General features: G+C 40.8%; 1 protein-coding gene across 1 annotated transcript; it reads right to left on the reverse strand.

Moving 5' to 3' along the window:
- Positions 1 to 128: 128 nt before the first annotated feature.
- cdt1 (chromatin licensing and DNA replication factor 1) lies at positions 129 to 18837 on the reverse strand. The gene is made up of 10 exons (XM_051932196.1): positions 18229 to 18837; positions 17752 to 17895; positions 15472 to 15680; positions 14333 to 14527; positions 12158 to 12303; positions 6263 to 6360; positions 5967 to 6155; positions 1423 to 1575; positions 848 to 1049; positions 129 to 568 (listed from the first exon to the last, which is right to left on the reverse strand). Exons 1-10 carry the CDS (start codon positions 18742 to 18744, stop codon positions 405 to 407), a joined length of 2016 nt encoding a protein of 671 aa, XP_051788156.1. The 5' UTR covers positions 18745 to 18837; the 3' UTR covers positions 129 to 404.
- Between the last annotated feature and the right edge of the window lie 1826 nt (positions 18838 to 20663).

Consider the following 20663-nt stretch of genomic DNA (forward strand, 5'->3'; position numbering starts at 1 on the left):
TGTAACCCAAACATTACAACTATGGAGCACTGAAGATGCACTTTGCTGGTTTTGTGGGCAGACAGAAGTACTACCACCTTCAACAGGACATATACTGAAGGAGGGCTTGAAAAGATTAAAAATAAGACACCTTTTGAATGTTAAGGATGAATGTTTTATTTCAGCAATGTAATTAACAAGTTTCCTATATGTATAAAACAAGAAGGTGTCAAACCCTAATCTAGCTTTTAGCAACAATTTGGTTTTATGATAAGTTTTAAAAATTGAACAATAAAAACTATGTCTGAAACATTGAGCTTAAAGTATTACTAAAACCAACATGAATGTGAAAGTTTCAGAATGCACATAAACAATGTACATTAATTGCACTTTACTAAATAAAATACGGGTGCTGAATTACAGCTTCATACTCTCTCCTCCTCCTTGATCTTCTGATTGAGTTTCTCCAGTACAACATTAAGGTCCAGTGATTTGTTGATTTTGAGATAGAGGTCTTTCCTGATTGGGTGTACAGTTAACCAGTCAGGAAGCAGCACTGATGCCAGTTTAAGGTGTTTCTCCATTTCTCCTGTAAACAGTCATGGTGTTAAGAATTTTAAAAACCCTACTACAAACTAGGCAGACTTACAACTAACTTTAAACTTACATAGGTAAAAATAAATCTATAACAGCACCAGAAAAAAAAACCCCAAACATTCAGTTCTAGGTTAATCATTAAATTAAGGGTATAAAACAAGTTAATTGATTCCAAGGTCTAAAGATTCTTTATGCAAAGCAGTAAAACAGCTACCTATCAAGTCAATGGAGAGCGGTTGTTCAAGTGCTATTTTGTGAAATCTGAGGTTACCTTGTGTCATAGTGGAACGATAACTGGAAACCACTCTGCTACATGCCACCTCCATGCTAAGTGCTGGTTTCTTTTCTGCCACAAAGACATTGCGCAAAATCCGCACAAGTTCCACCAGTCTTGACATCATCGTCAAACGTTCTTCTTGCTCTGGGTTCCGAGTCATCATTGCCTGCATTTTCTGGGCCTCCTTAGCTCTTATCTGAAAGATAGCATGCCTTGAGCACAAGGACGGCATTCTGGGAATTTCCCACAAAATCCAGTAACAGCTCAAAGTGACACGAGAAAAATGTAAACTCTGCACATCTCTTGAAATTCAGCACAATAAATTTAGAAGGCCGACAATATCAACATCTACAACCATAAAACTACTCCAGTCCCTACACTGTCAAGGGGTGGGTTCAGAGACCCTCAAATCTCAAGGTAATATTTAAAGACACTTCCCCCTCCCCCAGCTGCATATTGGTGGAGTACTTGCTTCCAGCTAAACATGCTCAATGAAAACGTGACATTTTCATGCTTGCAGTGAGATTACCAGAAGAAAATCAGATTAATTAAAAACAATTTATATGTACCCTCTCCAGAAGGGACTGGGACACTCCTTTCAAAGCACTTGGTGTGGTAGGAGAAGCAGCAACTGGAAGAACATTGGTCACTGAAGTCTCTTTTGGCTCCTCACTATGGCTTTCTGCTGTCCTTAGAGCAATATTAGCCAGGGCTTTTTCCATCTGTTCATATAAAACAAAGCAAATCAAGCAGGATGAGTTACATAAAATAAGAGCATAGAGACATCAAGCAAAAAATGTAGGCAGTAACAAGTGGAAGAGAATATCTGCAGCCAGAACGGTTCAGAATTTCGAATATAAGCATTCCCCCATGTAGGTATGATGTCCTGTATGCATTAGACAAGTGTACAACTCTTTTACTGTTACTGTGTATGCCCGATTATAGGCATCATTACTTGTAATCGGCTCCGTGTTAGGGGTAGTGGCATAGATTGATTTTAAGTATTAGCTTTGCTTTTGTCAATACCAGTAAATTAGGTATTTCAGGAAGCCTCTACTTTGCTTTCTTCACTTTCCTTTGCAGGCCATGAATCTTGGCCATTAGACAGAGTAACTGAAACAGATGAGAACTTTATTTGTATTACAAATTAAAATAAAAGCATTATTTACTTACTTCCCACACTGTAAAGTCACAAGTAGACTGCAGAGCTTCCTGTGCTTGAGCGACATGGGCATGCTCAAAAAATACGTGTGATGCCACAAAAAGTGCACACTTACACCTCAGTTCGTACGTAATGGTACGAGAATGCAGTCAGACTTTTTTGGGCACATTCACCGTCCAGATCTAAAACACTAGAGTGGAGAGTCGCTCGCGTACTGAAGAGTCTATAGCTGCTGCCGTTGTACTTTGTATATAAGAGCCAAATTGAATGTTATTTGCCTTGATTGATTTACTTATCTTCCTACAGCGTAAAGTCACAAGTAAACTGCAGAGCTTCCTGTGTACAAAGTACAGCGACGGCAAAAGTGCGACGTGTATTCTTTCTCCGATGTAGAACCCTCATCTGAGTTCACCTCTGTTATAGGACATCTTTATGTGAAAACCGCAGTGTCAGATAGGGGGAAACGTGAATGTGACTGAGAGAATAAACTGATTACCAGTCAACAGTTGTGCCACCAAAGTGGTCATATCAAAGGGTGTCAATGTCGCACCCTAACGCGGGTTCTTTTTCTGCAGTTATATTCTTGAATAGAAGTGCACTTGTTCGTTTATACTTGTACCTTTTGTGAAAGTGTTTGATATTTGGACTTCAGGCTTCACACATTATACACTTCATTTTAGTAATAATTGACAAAATGTAGAAAACGTTTGTTTGAACAATGTGTTTACATAGATCGTTGTAGACACAGAACACACACGAAATGCAAGTGTTCCAAACAACGATAAAGTATTTATAACAGGTGTCATTTTGCTTGACTTCTCACTCTATACAACTCTAAGCAACTGACAAGCAGGTAAACAGACTTAACACTAGAATTACCAGAGCCTACGAAAAAACTCGTATATCCGGCCCACCTTAAATCGCTTCTTAAATCCGTTCACACCTCTCCGCCAGCATCCTTTGTCCTCTAAACGTGCTGATAAAAGACAAGCTGCCAGCAGCCGGCTATTCCATCCCCCCACCGACTTAGAACGTGAGCGAAGTTTTCCCAGCTCACGCCTTGATTGATTATGTGGGAGTGAAGTGGAGTTTTACAGTGGAAATAAGAGATCATTATTCTAAAGTAATCTGTATAAACACATTGTTAAAACAGAAACTTTTTCATATTTTAGTAATAAATGTTACAAAATGTAGTAGGCATAAACTATAGAATGTGTAAAGCCCGAGTTCCAAAGATCAAATAAACACTTTCACAAAAGCTTCAAGGACAATACAACAGCCTCTGTGGCGTAACGTGTTAAGATTTGCCTCTTCGAGCACAACAGCTCTGCCGCCTATCAGACCTGAGTTCGATTCCCCGCTAGGGATAAAATGTTGCTTTTTTTTTTTTTTCTTTTTAACCTCAAAACGGACATAAAATTTATAAATTGGTATGCACTGTCAGTTAATGAGATCGTTATATTTTCATGTGGGATGCTCCTTTTAAAATATTTTTTTAACAATTGAGACTGCAATTAACAGGAACAACTGTCCTTATAACTGTTATTTTTAAGATCCATAACACACAGACAGACGAGCACTGCGTAATAGGGAGACGGACAGGCAGAGATATATAAACAAACAGGGAAGGCACATGTACTGAAAGAAGAAAAAAGATCAACGTGCGTCGTTCCTGTAGCACTGAATGAGCTCACCCGCTCTAACATCCCGATCGGGTGGAGGGTGAACGGATTTAAGAATGGATGGAATAGCCGGCTGCTGGCAGCTTGTCTTTTATCAGCACATTTAGAGGACAAAGGATGCTGGTGGAGAGGTGTGAACGGATTTAAGAAGCGATTTAAGGTGGGCCGGATATACGAGTTTTTTCGTAGGCTCTGGTAATTCTAGTGTTAAGCTGAGAAAATCGTGCGTCGGGGGGATGGGACAGCAGGCTGCTTATCTACACGTTAACAAGATAAAGACACTGACAGAGAGGTGTGAAGGGATTTAAGGTGGGATGGATTTACAAGTTTTTTCATGGGCTTTGGCAATTCTAGCATTAACTGCTCATGAGGCTACATTCTATCACATGCATTAATATGCACAATACAAATCAAAACATGAAGAAATTAAAATAAGAGTTTAAAAAAAAATGCCATACATGAATAGAAGTCTCACTGTGGGGCTGAAAAGCAAAACCCTGCTGATGCCCCATGAAGCAAAGCAGAGTTCACAGCAAGTTATTTCAAGGACTGTAGTTCTACAAAGCAAGAGAGAAGGTGGGCCGTAAGACTTTTCTAAAATGTTACAAACACTGGCTTCTATGAACTAGAAAGCTAGGTAAATGCTTAAGTGTTACAGTGCAGGGAAAAACTTAGCTTAAATGACCAACAGAAATGGGCACTTGGGTTATGCAGCACTGCTAGGGATTCTGAAACAACAGGGTTGTCTATAACTAGATTAAAAACACAAAGCTATGTGCACACACACAGAACACCTAATCAAATCTTCAGGTGAGTACAACTGGAGTAAATCAAACGAGGAAAAGTAACCTACAGAGAGAGGTCGAAATCGATCGCTGAGCAGGTGGTAAAAGTTTAAAGCCAACGGTCTCCTAGGCATTCAGCGGCGTGCGAAAAGCACCAAAGCTACTACAAAAAGGGAGAAAGATGAACTCCACACCAAACTCGAGTTCAATCTGTTCTCTGTCTGTAGAGGGCATGTTAATATGTTATGTCTTGCAGCATGTACACTTAGGGTTTTCAGGCCAACAATACAGACCGCTTCACCTGCCAAAAGTGCTTAGCTAATTTAGAGTTGGTCGGGAAAATAAGCATATTGGAGGATTTGAATTGGACTGACTGTTTCTTTATACAATTCGGCTAATGTCTCTCCAGGTCCCACTGTAGTCATTGCATGGCCGAAATCAGCAGCACTAATTCAGCCACAGGGCGAGCGGGTAACAGAGGGAGACGGAGGTCTAAGAAGCCAAAATTTAGTCCCTTGGCACCCAGGTCACCAATTTGGACCTAGAACAGATTCTCACTCTGCAGTGCACCTGTGGATCCTGAGAATAAAGTGCTCAATTACTGATTCCATAGAGTAGAATGTTAGAATTCAAACTATGATAAGCAAGCAGTTAATGTTAAATGCCTCCCAAAAGCAAAGATTTCTGACAAACAGGCCCAATTGAAGCATGTTGGATGATGAAATATCTAACTTATTGCTGCATATCACCGCATGTACTGCAATGCAGTGTTCACTGGATGTTCAAATTATTCTTTATGCAGCTTCCAGTTAACGCAAAATGCTACAAGAATTATAAAAGCAAGAAAATACGAACACAACTCCAGTTCTTAAATCCTTACACTGGCTCCCAGTTAAGTTTAGGGCAGATTACAAAATCCTCCCTTTAACATATAAAGCCTTACATGGCCAAGATCTGGCTTACTTACCTGAACTTTACTTACAAACCAGAGTGCACATTAAAATCTCAAAATGCCGGTCTGCTTAGGATTCCAAGGATCAATAAAATAAAAGTGGGAGGTATAGCCTTTAGTTACAGGGCCCCTAAACTGTGGAATGGTGTGCCTGCTACTATAAGAGATGCCCCTTCAGTCTCAGCTTTCAAATCCTATTAACTGTACATAATGCATCTGTTAGTCATCAAAAGACAAGGCCTGTTAAAGCCCATTGTGGCACTCCCTGTCTGATTTTGGGCTATACAAAAATAAATTGTACTGTATCTAAATGAACAGAACAAAAAAAAACAAAAAAAAAAAAAAACAGCATTAATTGTGAAATTCATACATGCAGAAGATAGACTCCGCACTTTCATATTTTGTTGGTACTACCACCAATTCTCAGGGTTACAGTAACTAAAGCAAAGGGCAAATGAACTGGTATGAACACATCTCAAAGGATTTTTTTTTGTACAGTCAAAATGTAAAGTTTAAATAAAAAACTAGTAACCTTTGGTGTCATCAAACTGCGTGCCTTATCAAGAACCTCCTGAGCAGTTGTCAGTTTATCCACCTGTGGAGGACGGGGCAGGTCACTTGCTGCAATGTCTGGCACCTCATCTACATTGAATCGAGGGTGCCAACGGGTCAGACGATCATCTGGTACTTTTATAGGTGGATTCAGAGAAGACAAGAAAGCCTGCAACATGCAATTTTAATAGTTAGATCTTGTGTCTTTGCAAAAATTCTAGGTCAGAAACACTTAACGATCCATTATAAAAATATAAGGGCCAGCTGACATCTCACCTTGTGATGTTGTTTCATAATATTCACCAGGTACCGACTAAAGGTTTGTCTGCGTTCTAGCAAACGTGATGCAGAAAGATGAGGACGGCCAGTGTTTTCTGCAAAATATAATTAGGAAAGGGCTCACGCTCAAGATTGACATGATCGTGAAAGCTATCCTTGCATTACTACAAGTCTGGACAGAAAGAAAAACTACATATAAATTAAAAAAAAAAAAAAAAAAGCAGAAGCCACAGACAAACAGAAAATAAGGATGTGCTCCTAGAGCTTCTTTTACTGTACATCCAGAAAATATTTACAGCCCAACACTTTTTCCACATTTTGTTATGTTACAGCCTTATTCCAAAATGGATTAAAATTCATTTTTTCCTCAGAATTCTACACACAACACCCCATAATGACAACATGGAAAAAAAGTTTACTTGAGGTTTTTGCAAATTTATTAAAAATAAAAAAAACTGAGAAAGCACATGTACATAAGTATTCACAGCCTTTGCCATGAAGCTCAAAGTTGAGCTCAGGTGCATCCCGTTTCCCCTGATCATCCTTGAGATGTTTCTGCAGCTTCATTGGAGTCCACCTGTGGTAAATTCAGTTGACTGGACATGATTTGGAAAGGCACACACCTGTCTATATAAGGTCCCACAGTTGACAGTTCATGTCAGAGCACAAACCAAGCATGAAGTCAAAGGAATTGTCTATAGACCTTCAAGACAGGATTGTCTCGAGGCACATATCTGGAGAAGGTTACAGAAAAATTTCTGCCGCTTTGAAGGTCCCAATGAGCACAGTGGCCTCCATCATGCGTAAGTGGAAGAAGTTTAAAACCACCAGGACTCTTCCTAGAGCTGGCCGGCCATCTAAACTGAGCAATCGGGGGAGAAGGGCCTTAATCAGGGAGGTGACCAAGAACCCGATGGTCACTCTGTCAGAGCTCCAGAGGTCCTCTGTGGAGAGAGGAGAACCTTCCCTGCAGCAATCCACCAATCAGGCCTGTATGGTAGAGTGGCCAGACGGAAGCCACTCTTTAGTAAATGGCACATGGCAGCCTGCCTGGAGTTTGCCAAAAGGCACCTGAAGGACTCAGACCATGAGAAAGAAAATTCTCTGGTCTGATGAGACAAAGATTGAACTCTTTGGTGTGAATGCTAGGCATCACTTTTGGAGGAAACCAGGCACCGCTCATCACCAGGCCAATACCATCCCTACAGTGAAGCATGGTGGTGGCAACATCATGTTGTGGGGATGTTTTTCAGCGGCAGGAATTGGGAGACTAGTCAGGATAAAGGAAAAGATGACTACAGCAATGTACTGAGACATCCTGGATGAAAACCTTCTCCAGAGAGCTCTTGACCTCAGACTGGGGCGATGGTTCATCTCTCAGCAGGACAATGACCCTAAGCTCACAGCCACGATATCAAGGAGTAGCTTCAGGACAACTCTGAATGTCCTTGAGTGGCCCAGCCAGAGTCCAGACTTGAATCTGATTGAACATCTCTGGAGAGATCTTAAAATGGCTGTGCACAGACGCTTCCCATCCAACCTGATGGAGCTCGAGAGGTGCTGCAAATAGGAATGGGCGAAACTGGCCAAGGATAGGTGTGCCGAGCTTATGTCATCATATTCAAAAAGACTTGAGGCTGTAACTGCTGCCAAAGGTGCATCGACAAAGTATTGAGCAAAGGGTGTGAACACTTATGTACATGGGATATCTCAGTTTTTTTTATTTTTTTTTTTTAATTATTAATAAATTTGCAAAAACCTCAAGTAAACTTTTTTCACGTTGTCATTATGGGGTGTTGTGTGTAGAATTCTGAGGAAAAAAATGAATTTAATACATTTTGGAATAAGGCTGTAACATAAATGTGGAAAAAGTGATGCACCGTGAATACTTTCCAGATGCACTGTATATGGGTGCTTGTCAAGAAGCCATTTTACCCAAAAAAAAAACAAAAAAAAAAACCCACCACCACACACAAAAAGAGCATAACTATCATTACTGAAAACCTTCACATATGCAGAACTAATTCATGTGTAACCCTAATCCTTGCCACACTTTTCTAAAGTAACTTATTTGGGGTATTCTTAAGAAATGCTTAACATTTTAAAGCCAAACGTTCAACTGATCCAGTAAAATGTGATTGAAGTGTGCCAGTAGACCGCTTGCCTCGTTTAAAGTACTGAATTATGCAGTGGGCAGTAATACTCATGTTGTCCAGTCACGAATATTATGCCCCATATGTTGAAGCTGAGGCTAACAATGAGATGGAGGAGGACAACGATGACATCAACCAAGGAAAAGCACAGGGGTCACTATCTTCATACGAGACTAATTTTATGAACTAATGCTGACAAATAGAAAAATTTCAATAAAAACATAGTTGCTATTTCAAACAAAGGATACACCTGGGAATTATGGGTAGTTCAAAGCCAAGGGCAACTTATGCTATTGTCCCTCTAACCACCCCAAGGAGAGGCAGAAACCATCCAATCATATCGGATACTTGTGCCCAGTTCACAGATGCCTATGCAATGTTTAGTGTTTGTTAGAAGTGATATTTTTACAATTAAATTTTAAACTGCCACTCTCAACATGTGCTGAATATTAAAATCAAGCAAAAAAAACAGACAAGGACAACAGTCCAATAATTGTCCAGTGAATAGAGAAGAATAAAAACTAACAAGGAAGCTACATCACAAAGCAATCCCCACTCAGTTCCTGGTCAAATGAACTGCACTAAGCTAACTCTGAATTGCAGAACACGATGAGTTGTTGATCCATGATGCAGAAAGTTAAGAGGGCAAAAGTTACAAGAAAGGTCTTCCAGTGAGCCAGGTAATCTCAAGAAGAATGCCAGCAATAAGGGTTACAGTAATTACCCTCTGTTCTCACTGCAGAAAAGAAGAGAAACCCAAAAAGAACCACCAGAGAACTGGGGAACATGCACAAAAATAATAGAAGCAACTGCAGGACACTGCTGAAAGAAAGTGCCAGGCCACTTAAACAGATGACAAAATAGTTTTGAAACCATGCCGACTGAATGGCACTCATCAGGGAGCTTGACATAATCCATGTATAATTTTGAATTGAACAGAATTCCTGCACACTGTATGTGATGGAAGATAATGAGGACACATACCAAGGAGCATGTGGCAACTACCCCTTTTAGGCCAATTAAGATAAATACAAGAATGGTTGCCATTCGTGCTGGGCGGTATACCGGTTCATACCAAAAAACGTTTATTTTTGTTATGATATGGATTTTTCTTATACCAGAACACCGGTTTAAATAGCCTATACAACATTCTGAACGTGGCGCAGCGGGAAACTGTTTAAGGGGGACCTTTTTCACTGGTGCACCGCAAAATACGCATCCAACAGAGTGCATGTGTTAGTGGAAAATGGACAGGGAACATTCTGAAACTGAAGCTGTAGCAGACGATAAAGTTGAACATAACACAGAAGATCTTTTGACGAAAAAAGGTGCTGTGTCTGTTATCTGTAGATACTTTGGTTTTAAAAGGTCGGATGTGGAGCTTTATGTTCAAATGTATGAATACTGTTTCTATACTACTGGATAATACTGCAAGCCAAGTTGTACTTGTTTTATTTTATTTTTTTTCCAATACTGTGTAATGTATCTGGTTACTGTGTAATACTGTGACGGTGCCGGTCCACTACAGACTCCCTCTTCCCACATGGGAGTCTGTTGAACCAACACCGTCGATAGTTATGACCGAGATGAGCTGAGAAATCTCACTGAAGCCAGGGGATGTTGGAAAGTGCTCAAGTGCTTTTGTTAAAAACAATCAAAGTAAAACCAAAAGTGTTCGTTGGACAGTGTTCAGAAAAATACAGTACCCAAATAAATAGCAAATCCATAAAGCCAGTGAAATGTGGGGATAAAATCCATAATAAATATATCCGTTAAAATGCAGTCTCTCTCCTCGCACACCACCTTCTGTCTCCACGGCTCACCCTTCACTGGCGTTGCTGACGGAGTCTTTGCAGCACGAACTGCTTTCTGCCAACCCGTTTTGGCTGCCGCCACACTGCGCAGCCAGACCGTCCGAGGTCGGCACACCTCCCGTCTTCCTTCGTGCTCACTCAGTCACTCCTCAGATCCATTTGGAGGTCTTACATTTCGCTCGCCCCACTCCACACGCTTACTCAGTGGGGTGAACCAGTCACTAGATCGCCTAATCCTGCATTCCCTCACGGAGCCTGAGCTCGTGCCGCCTTCTCCTTCCTGGTGTCTGGATCGTCTCCCATGACTGCCTTTTCCCTTCTTTAACCTCCTTGTGTTCTATCTTTTCTTTTTTCCTTCCCCCATCCTGCCGGCCCATAAATATACATCTCCGTCCGTGGGCTCAGCGCCTTATTCACACGCCACACTAAGCCGACGAAGCAATTGAGAATGATCAGATGCGACTTGCCCCAATCACCTCATCAACTCCCTGCGGTCGAGCAATCGCGCCCATGAAGACAGACATGGCTAACTGGATTTAAAAACGGACAACTAAATGCCTCTTTGGATGGTTGACAATTTGTTGTCAAAGTTTTAGTTTAAGCGGTTTGCAAAATTTGTTCAATAAAAAGGTTCTATATTTTGACAGCAACTGTCATGCAGTGTGATTCCTTCTCTTCATTAGTGTCCCGCCCCTTTGAAAACTATCACTTTATGGAGCCATGCAAACCTGTATTAATACTTGTATGCACATTAAAATGTTTTTTTCTACAATGTACAACTCTCATGACAGTGGAATAGGTTATTCTTAGCCAGTCCACTGCAGTAATTGCAGTGGAAAATGTGATTAACTCATGCATGGGGAAAAAAATACCGTCGAATACCGTGAAACCGGTACAATCTTGAAAAATATCGTGATATAGAATTTTGGTCATACCGCCCAGCACTAGTTGCCATTGATATTTTCTGCTGGGTTAGATGGAGCATGGTTCAAATAATTTAACATATCACCATATCTGAAGGACATGGGAAATAAGGAGGCATGGCTAGAAAAGGAAAGATTTTAATCTACAAGTCAAAGGAGGGAGTAGTTTATATATAAAAAAAAAAAAAAAAAAAAAAAAAACACACAAAACGTAAAACAAGATATTTAAAATGAGCAAACAAAATGTGGATGGATACAGGGTCTTAATCATTACTGCTTGATTACAAAAAACATTCAACCACCACCACACTAATATGTCTTTCCAGAAATTTCCACTCTGAAGTGGACTCCAATCTGAATTATACATGTTAGTAGTCACAACTGGGACCTCTAACATTACAAACATCTGCACCAACAGGAAGTACATGATTTGGTAGTTTGTCCTCCCTTTAAATTGCAATAATTGTGTGTGTAGTCATTTTAACACTCTACTTACTAATGAGCACACTATATGAAGCGTCACTAAAGAGATGGATTCTATTTGTGTTTGTTAACGGTTAGCTTTTAGATACATTCAAAAAGAACAGTATTGAACGGTTTGAGAAACAAATGAGTTGAACACCTATGGATGGGTTCTCTGCTCATCATTACAGCCTTTAAAAGTTAATCCTTCAAGTTAAACTTCATTTGCATATTAGTTTCAGATCATTGGTTGGCCCAGGTGCTGAACCAGATTTCGCCAAATCTTGCTTTCTGGAACAAAGCCTGAGCTCGTTCCTAAAAAGCAACATTAGCAAAATTTACATCTTTGACTTTGTGGACCATGGAATTATAGCTTACTCCGTTCCAGAAACATGGGTTTATCCAAATCAAGATTAGCCCATTTTACGTTAGCCAGATTCCACACTAGTCCTCTTTCTGGAACAGATCCCAGGTAAGCAAACACAGGTAGGTGCGAGAGAGAGACCCACACACAATACAAAAGTAACTTGTTCACCTCACCTGTCTGCAGAAGGGGCTCTATGGTGAGTTGGTAGCATGTCTTCTTAACACTTGTGCTAAAAGATGGAATATTCTTCTCTTGACGGAAAGTATAGGCAGTTGGGTAGACCGTTTTTATTTGCCCAACATTATGTTCCTCAAATTTCCTGTAAACGGAAGAAAATTTTATAACATTTGCTAACTTAGAAGCTTTAAACTCCAAATGGCATAAACCTACAACCTTCCACCAGATGCAAGAATTCTACAACTGACAATGTTGAGTGAGGGTGATGACTTAGACTAATTCTGGAGTAAAATGTAGATTGTGCCTTCCTTGTGGGTAGGGAGAAAAAAAAAAAAAAAAAACCCACCCACCACCACAAAAACGTATTTCCTTTAATCTAATCTTACCTTCTGTGGCTACTCTCACTTTAAACAGGTAGTCATTTTACGCGAGGGTTTTTTTTTTTTCTTTTTTTATTTTATTGTAATCATTCGGTACATATAGATCAATTTTTATAAAAAATAGGATTGAAATTATTACACACGGAAACACACAATTAAGATTAATTAGGTGAACTACACAAATACCAAATATTCACTTATTAGTTACAATCTTAATTACACAATACTGAGCAGCGTAAATAAGTTGCAAAACTCATGAACAGGAACGATAGACCACACAGGCTACAAAATGCCCCCCTAATTACTAGAAATTAGCTGATTATATCCAATTCTGAGTAACTCATTCCACCAATGCTTTGATGGATTGGAATCTTTGAGTAGACTGGGTAGGCTACTATTGGGCAGAAACAAACATTCACAGAAGACAGTCACCTGATGGCAGTTGTACAAATGTGATCATCATTGTTGATAAAATATTCTGGGTCAATGGACCGACTTTCACAATGATGTGAAGGGCAGAACATGGCAAATACAGTGGAACCTCGGTTCACGACCATAATTCGTTCCAAAACTCTGGTCGTAAACCGATTTGGTCATGAACTGAAGCAATTTCCCCCCCATAGGATTGTATGTAAATACAATTAATCCGTAATAGTAAACTAAATGTAAAAACATTTAACACCGAGAAAACCTTGAACAACAGAGAAAACTAACACTGCAGTAGTTCACACTATAGCGCTACCAACCGCTGGCTAAAAACACTTTTTTTTTTTTAAATGAGTTTTAAGCACAGGGAAAAAAATGAACATTTGAAAAAAAATCCGTAATTTAATAAACCAGCAAGAAAAGTAACATTGCAACAATGCACGCTACGAACCGATCGCTGTAAATAAGTGAAAACAAAATCAAGCCCAGTGCATTCTTTAACTGCCTTCCTACCTTCCTGCCTGTGTGTGTCGCGCTCTCTCTCTCTCTCTCTCGCTGCACAGGAAATGCACAGGGAGAGACTGAACATGTACAAACCGAAAGGGAAACTGGCTTGTCCATATACCGAGTGTGTGGTCGTGAACCGAGGCAAAAGTTTGGCGAACTTTTTGGTGGTAAACCGATTTGTACGTGTACCGAGACGTTCGTGAACCAAAGGTTCCACTGTAATAAGAAAACAAGATTCATCGAGTAAGAAACATTCTTCTAACCCACCAGGTCAGGTAGGGGAGCATGAACTGGTACAACACGTTGCTGCACCCACCACGATGAAACAGCTCAGAATCATGGTTGGCAACCCCCCAGGCAGACACACTGTCCAGTCCCACCCTCTGGAAATGACCCACATAACACCTGGTAGCGGCAGATGGATGGAGTCCTCTTGGGCTGGTCCAGCCACCCAGGTTCTCAACAAGGAGGATCCTGCAAGCCGGATCACACCCTGGGAATTGCGCTGCATGGCTGTAGTACCATAAGTGTCGCTCCTTCACAATGCAGGTAATGTGCCTCATTTGAGATTTTGTGAGGAACCACTCATTTAACACAGTCAAAACAGTGGTTCCCAAGGATTCTCCGAAGAGACAGTACCGAAGGAGTCCAGCCTTCAACTCGGGTCACTGGATAGCATCTAGTCCACCAATCTGTGTTAATTTGCCCACCATTCACATTCTTTCATTTAACTAGTGACAGAGGTAGAACAATGTTGGGTTGTCAACGGGGTTATCCTAACCATGCTCTGTGTGTTATGTACCTCTTAACAGAGAGCCACCATTACTTACAACTAACAGATAAAAACACATTACTTACTTGCGCATCATATCCTGAATACCTTGCTTAACCTTGGCAAAGGTAGCAGTTTCAGAACGGTTATAGAGCATCGCTACAATGGTGTCCATACTGCGAAACATCTCTGCAAGCAGCTTGTACTTATAAGGCAAGGTAAGCCCCGGTGCAACATCTTCAGCAAGTGTGTGATATCTCTGATAGGCTGGTACAGGTTGGCTGCAAGTTAAAAAATTTAAATTAACAAAAAAGCATTTCATGGACATTCCCAACAATTAAATACACACCATAATTTAGTGCAAATGTTTATATTGTAAGCTTAAACTTTCACTAGGGGGGGGGGAGGGGGGCAAGAACACAAAAAAAAAGACCCCCATCGAATTTCATGTGTCATTTGCAAACAAGTACCTGCACTGGTGATGTGTAATAACAGTTTATTTGCAGTTGTATAAGGCTGACAAAAGTTCAAATGAAAGCAGCAAAATAAAGTGAAATACCTCCTGGGAAGAAAAGGATGCTTTATGATGAGGGTTAGGGGAGAAGGGAAGGGCTGAAATGAAGTGTGTGAACAATCTCAAAATAAGTTAAACGGTTGCTTTTAATAAATTGCAACAAAGGTGGGTGAAATGCACTGTGGGTAGTGTTTTGATAATACTAAGTGTAGGACAACCTCAAGAGAATGCTTGGCATAATCTTAAATTTTGCAATTAATCTCCATGCCATACTTCAAAATACACTTTTTTGTTGGATCATTTCAAACAAAATTATGTATTTTAAGAATCTACAGTACATAATTTAACTTGTCCTTAAAAACTTCACAAGGATAAACCTCAAAAAATTACAGCAAAATTACCTATACCGAAGAGGTTTAATACAAACACTTCCAGCACACCTCTGTTAGACATTAGACAGATCTTGCAGTTCACAATAGCCTCACCACCTTTGTCTACTTATTGACCAGAGGTACTGCATGTCTCCCGACAAGTAAAGGCAAAATTCATAAAACCCCACTTCAACAAGATCTGTACATAAGAAGCAGTAACATTTGAATGTCTTTCATAAAATAAACAGTTCTTAAATGAAAATGTGTAAAAATAAGTTCATGGATACAGATACACTACCAACACATCCTCAGCATCACATTTTGTCATGTATCTGCGTACCTTTCTTCTGTCTGTGGTTGCGTTTCTGCCACATCAATTTTTTTTCTTTCTTGCACTTTAGCTTCAAGCTCCCGTACTCGCTTTAATCTTGTCTGAAATTCTGAAGAGGAAGGTGGCAAAGATATAGCTGCTCGAGATACCTGGTCTCCCTTTTCACGGATACTTTGGATTTTGGCTTTCAGAGTCTTCATGTCATGCTTAGAAAAACTCTACCAGGGAATAAGCACATCCACAAAACATTAACACGTCACAATGGACAATACTTCAGCCAGTGCAGGCCATGGGACTGCAATAACCATATTAAACTTACTTCTCTCACTAAGCAATATAAAAGGTGGTATCATTTGTAATTACATGCATCAAGCGGCTTCAATTTAGCTACAAGCACAGTAACAAAATACAAATGTTGAGAATGGTAATTTAAAGACCAGTATAAACACAGCCCTATAAATCTTGGCAGAATAATGACTAAGGTTTTCCTTGAAACAGTTTTAGTGTATATAAACCTAAAGAAAATGCCCGAAACTAAAAGATGGAAACCAATAAACGCAAAGGATTTTGGTGTCATATTGTGAAAATATTCACACTACATAATTGGAACCAGTTTAAATACTGACAAAAGTTGTGCTTACTTTATATACACTGTAGTGTTCAATACAACAATTTGCCCTTCTATTATGCTGCAAACCGGAGCAGTGGTCATGTCCCCCCCCCCCCCCCCAAAAAAAAAAAAAAAAAAAACCACAACAAGGGCCAAAGACTCCAGGGGTAACAAATTTCAGGCTGCTTAAAACCCTTGAATCAACATTACATTCTTGATACTCTAAACTATAATCAAGCAAATGAATATCATACTATGACACTATACCTTTTGACTTAATTCTCACAACAGTCAATGCATTTACCACAAGTTTGGAACTCAATGTTGAGGCTGTTCAACCAATTCATTTTTTTTTTCTACTGTAAGGGAGGATCGTGCCATATGGAACCAATATAGGAAGTACTTCAATGGCACCTCTGCACAATAACCACCTTTTTCCACCCTCTCAAATGTACGCAGTTTTTAATGTTTGAAATACATTAAGGCTTAAAATCACTTAAATTTGTACATAGATACCGTCTTTGCATCCTATGAACAATTACACTCCAAATTTAACTTTCCAACACCACAATGCTTTCACTACCTCCAAATTAGAAACTTTCAGTTTGAGGACTCGGACAGCATTTCTGTAGTATATGAAAACATTTTAAAGTCCCTCCCTTTCAAAGAATACAGTGGGAAAAGGATCTCTTATTCAACCCTTCAGAAAAGGGGTAGAAGGAAGCCACTCACAGAATTCACTCTAGCTCCATATGTACAAAGCATACAATTATTCAACCTAAAATCTTTTATTGAGCACATTCATCTCGTTTAAAATTGTCCAAAATCATCCAACCTGCGAACGCTGCAATCAAGTTTCAGGTTCATTGGGCCATGTGTTTTGGACATGCACCGAATCATCATCATTCTGGACCAAAATCTTTAAACACCTTTCAGGCAGCCTTGGTGTCACTAGATCTCCTGATCCACTAAAAGCTTTGTTTGCTGTACTCCCAGATGGGCTTAAAGTGGAGATGGACAAATAGGTACTAATTGCATTTTCTTCACTATTGGCACGTAGACTTATCTTGCTCAACTGAAAGAATTCTAACTCACCTCTTTTAAGTCAGTGGGTAACTGTTATATACTTTTCGAAATTGGAAAAAAAATCGAATTCTGACTTAGAGGATCTGTGCAAAGCTTTTTTTAAAACCTAGAAGGATCTAAAAACAACAACATTTTAGAATAAGCATTTAAATTTGGGAAAAGGATTTTCTTCCCCACTCTGTTTTAGTCTCTTTCTCATGGGATGGGGGTGGATTTGAACTTGCTTTGTCAAGTTTGACTTTCTTGTGTGGAATGTTAATTCAATAAAATAAAAATAAAAAATGTGCATTTGAGAAAAAAAAAAAAAAAGCGTTTTTATGCAGGCACAAGTATATCCAACAATATTAATGGGTTTTAACAAGTTTAGAGGAAGAGCAATCTTCACCCTGAAGTTTAAATAATCAGAATTGTTTCCCTCACTTATAGCAATTATAATTTGTGATCAAAAACAATACTCTGGGATTATTATCCAACTGTTTTATAACACCAGCTGCACCCTCCACAGCATCAAGTAGATGCGTTTATTTACGACCTAAGGCTTGGACCCTCCCATTTCCACAACCTTCCACAGTAGATAGCCACCATTACTGTACCTGGTTTTCCTGTGATCCCTGTACATCATCTCCCTTTGGCCCAGGGGACAACGATGAATTCTTATTCACCAAATCCTTTACTTTCTTTTCCACAGAGGACGGAGCCAATGCCATTTCAGCCACCCCGGGGGCAGCGGTATACATCTGTACAGAAAGGAAACGAATATGTACACAATCCAAAATGCATTACGCTAAAATGCCTTACAAGTGGCAGCACACGCAAAAAAAAAAAAAAAAGGTTGGTATTTGTACTCGTAGTTATAGCAACAAAACGGCAAATTGGCAGGCACCTACGCTACTGGATTTAATACAAACTGGCATTAAATAAAGACAATGTTCATTTATTGTAAAATAAGAGAAAGGGAATTTGCACAGTAAGCGTAGCTCAAATACTTTAACTTTCTCTCTTTTGTTACCTTAAGGAGAAAAACAAAACAACGCGCAGCGACAAAGTTTGCCATACCCTCGGCGCCTCACCTGCTCCTTATCCTCCCCATTTTCTTCCAAAAGAAGTCTTTTTCGGGCAGACTTCTTATCTCCATTCGCCCCTGGCTGCCGATGGGTTTCCAACTCCTTATCGGTCTTTAAACGCTTCTTGGCTGAACTGTGTCCTCGAGCTGCGATCACCACATCACATTCTGCGTTCCGTTTAGGAGTGGTGGGAGGTTTGAGCTCTCCCGTCTCCGTAACATTACCCGCTCGTTCCACATCCTTGTTGCTCAGCTGCGGTCTGCTTTCGACTTGAAGCGGCGGGTGATTCTGGGGTTTTATCCTCTGCCGCGTAAGGTACGGTTTCGGCTGCGAGGTCTCGAGCCCGACATCTGTTACTCGGGTTCTGGATCTCGTGGAAGGTAGCTTATTTTCTGGCGACTTGAGGAGAGTTTCATTTCCCGTAAGTATATCTTCGGTGCCTTTCACGCGTTTTGTTTGCAGAATCCCGCTTCCAGCTTTTTTGCTGCGGGCGAAGAAGTCTGTAACTTTTGCCTGCGCCATTTCAACTTACTCTTCAAAACACTACAAATGCATGCTCTGAAAACGCCGCCTTTGAATCAATTACCGGAAGTGAGGGGCTTTTATTCTTTTGAATTTGTAGCCATGCGGAAGTGGGCGGGGCATTGTCTATTGCCAGCTTTATAGAAGCTAGGGTAGAGAAAAGCCAAGCAAAATGACACCTTTTATTGGCTAACTAAAAAGATTCAATATGCAAGCTTTCGAGGCAACTCAGGCCCCTTCTTCAAATAAAAGTTATCATTTTGCTTGGCTTTTCTCTACATTCATAATGGCTAACACGGTACGTCACCCTAGTACTATAGAAGCTAGGGTTTAAAGTTCACACACGTTTTGAGCAAAAATTCAATAGAATAAAAGTCCCACACCCGCGCGGCGGGAAAACTACCTGGGTGATAACGAATGGGCGGTTTTAGAAAGGGGCGGACTTGATGTAATGTTGGAAAACTGGCCAGGACAGCAATTTCCAGTTTCTGAACTGTTGCCGCCATAAAAGGAAGTAGAGGCGGTTCTCTTCGATTTAGGTTAGTTTTTCGAAATTTTGTTGCGCTTTTTATCAATAACGTAGATGTTAACATATGTTCCGCCACACAGGACATGCATTTTTCGGACAACGCCTTAATAGGATGTTTTAAACCTCAGCATTGTGCCAGATAAATCCGTTGTATAAAATATTTATATGCAAGCACTAGTTCTATTGTGGGTGAGACGGTGGGGCAGTCGTTACAACTGCTGCTTCACAGCGCCATGACCACCGTACAGCGATATGGAGGAATATTTCGGACAAAGTAAATAAATGCGCAAATAATTTAAAGTATTATGAAATATGACAAATGAATAAGAACATGACATGTGAGTATACATAATGAAATATGCCTCGACATTTACTGTTATTTATTTCATTCATTGACACAATGACAATATGAAACTTTTACTCTTCGAGTTAAGAAGGTCTCAAAGCGCATTACAGTATATAGATATTGGGAGACATGTCAATCACCACCAATGTGTAGCATCCATCCATCCAATATATCCTAACTACAGGGTCACGGGGGTCTGCTGGAGCCAATCCCATCCAACATAGGCAAGAAACAAACCACGGGCAGGGCGCCAGCCCACCGTTGACTATTCACCTGGATTATGCAACACAAGTCGTTCTTGCGCAAGTACGCTCTCCACTCATTAGATGGTGAAGAATTGGAAAGGGGGTTAGAACATTAAGTGTACTGTTACGTTTTCCTGGTAGGGCCACCCAAGGCAAACTGGTCCTAGGTGAGGGATGAGACAAAGAGCGGTTAAACAAACCTCCTATGAAGAACAACCATTTTGGACAGCGTTTTCCCTTGCCCGGACGCGGGTCACCGGGGCCCCACTCTGGAGCCAGGCCTGGAGGTGGGGCTCGATGGCGAGCGCCTGGTGGCCGGGCCTGCACCCATGGGGCTCGGCCGGGCACAGCCCGAAGAGGCAACGTGGGTCCCCCTTCCCATGGGCTCACCACCTATGGGAGGGGCCAAGGAGGTCGGGTGCAGTGTGAGTTGGGTGGTGGCCGAAGGCGGGGACCTTGGCGGTCCGATCCTCGGCTACAGAAACTGGCTCTTGGGACGTGGAATGTCACCTCTCTGAAGGGGAAGGAGCCTGAGCTAGTGCGCGAAGTTGAGAGGTTCCGGCTAGATATAGTCGGGCTCACCTCGACGCACAGCTTGGACTCTGGAACCAATCTCCTTGAGAGGGGCTGGACTCTCTACCACTCTGGAGTTGCCCCCGGTGAGAGGCGCCGAGCAGGTGTGGGTATACTTATTGCCCCCCAACTTGGAGCCTGTACATTGGGGTTTACCCCGGTGGACGAGAGGGTAGCCTCCCTTCGCCTTCGGGTGGGGGGACGGGTCCTAACTGTTGTTTGTGCG

The sequence above is a fragment of the Erpetoichthys calabaricus genome, chromosome 9 (assembly GCF_900747795.2).
Source record: "Erpetoichthys calabaricus chromosome 9, fErpCal1.3, whole genome shotgun sequence".
Taxonomy (NCBI): domain Eukaryota; kingdom Metazoa; phylum Chordata; class Cladistia; order Polypteriformes; family Polypteridae; genus Erpetoichthys; species Erpetoichthys calabaricus.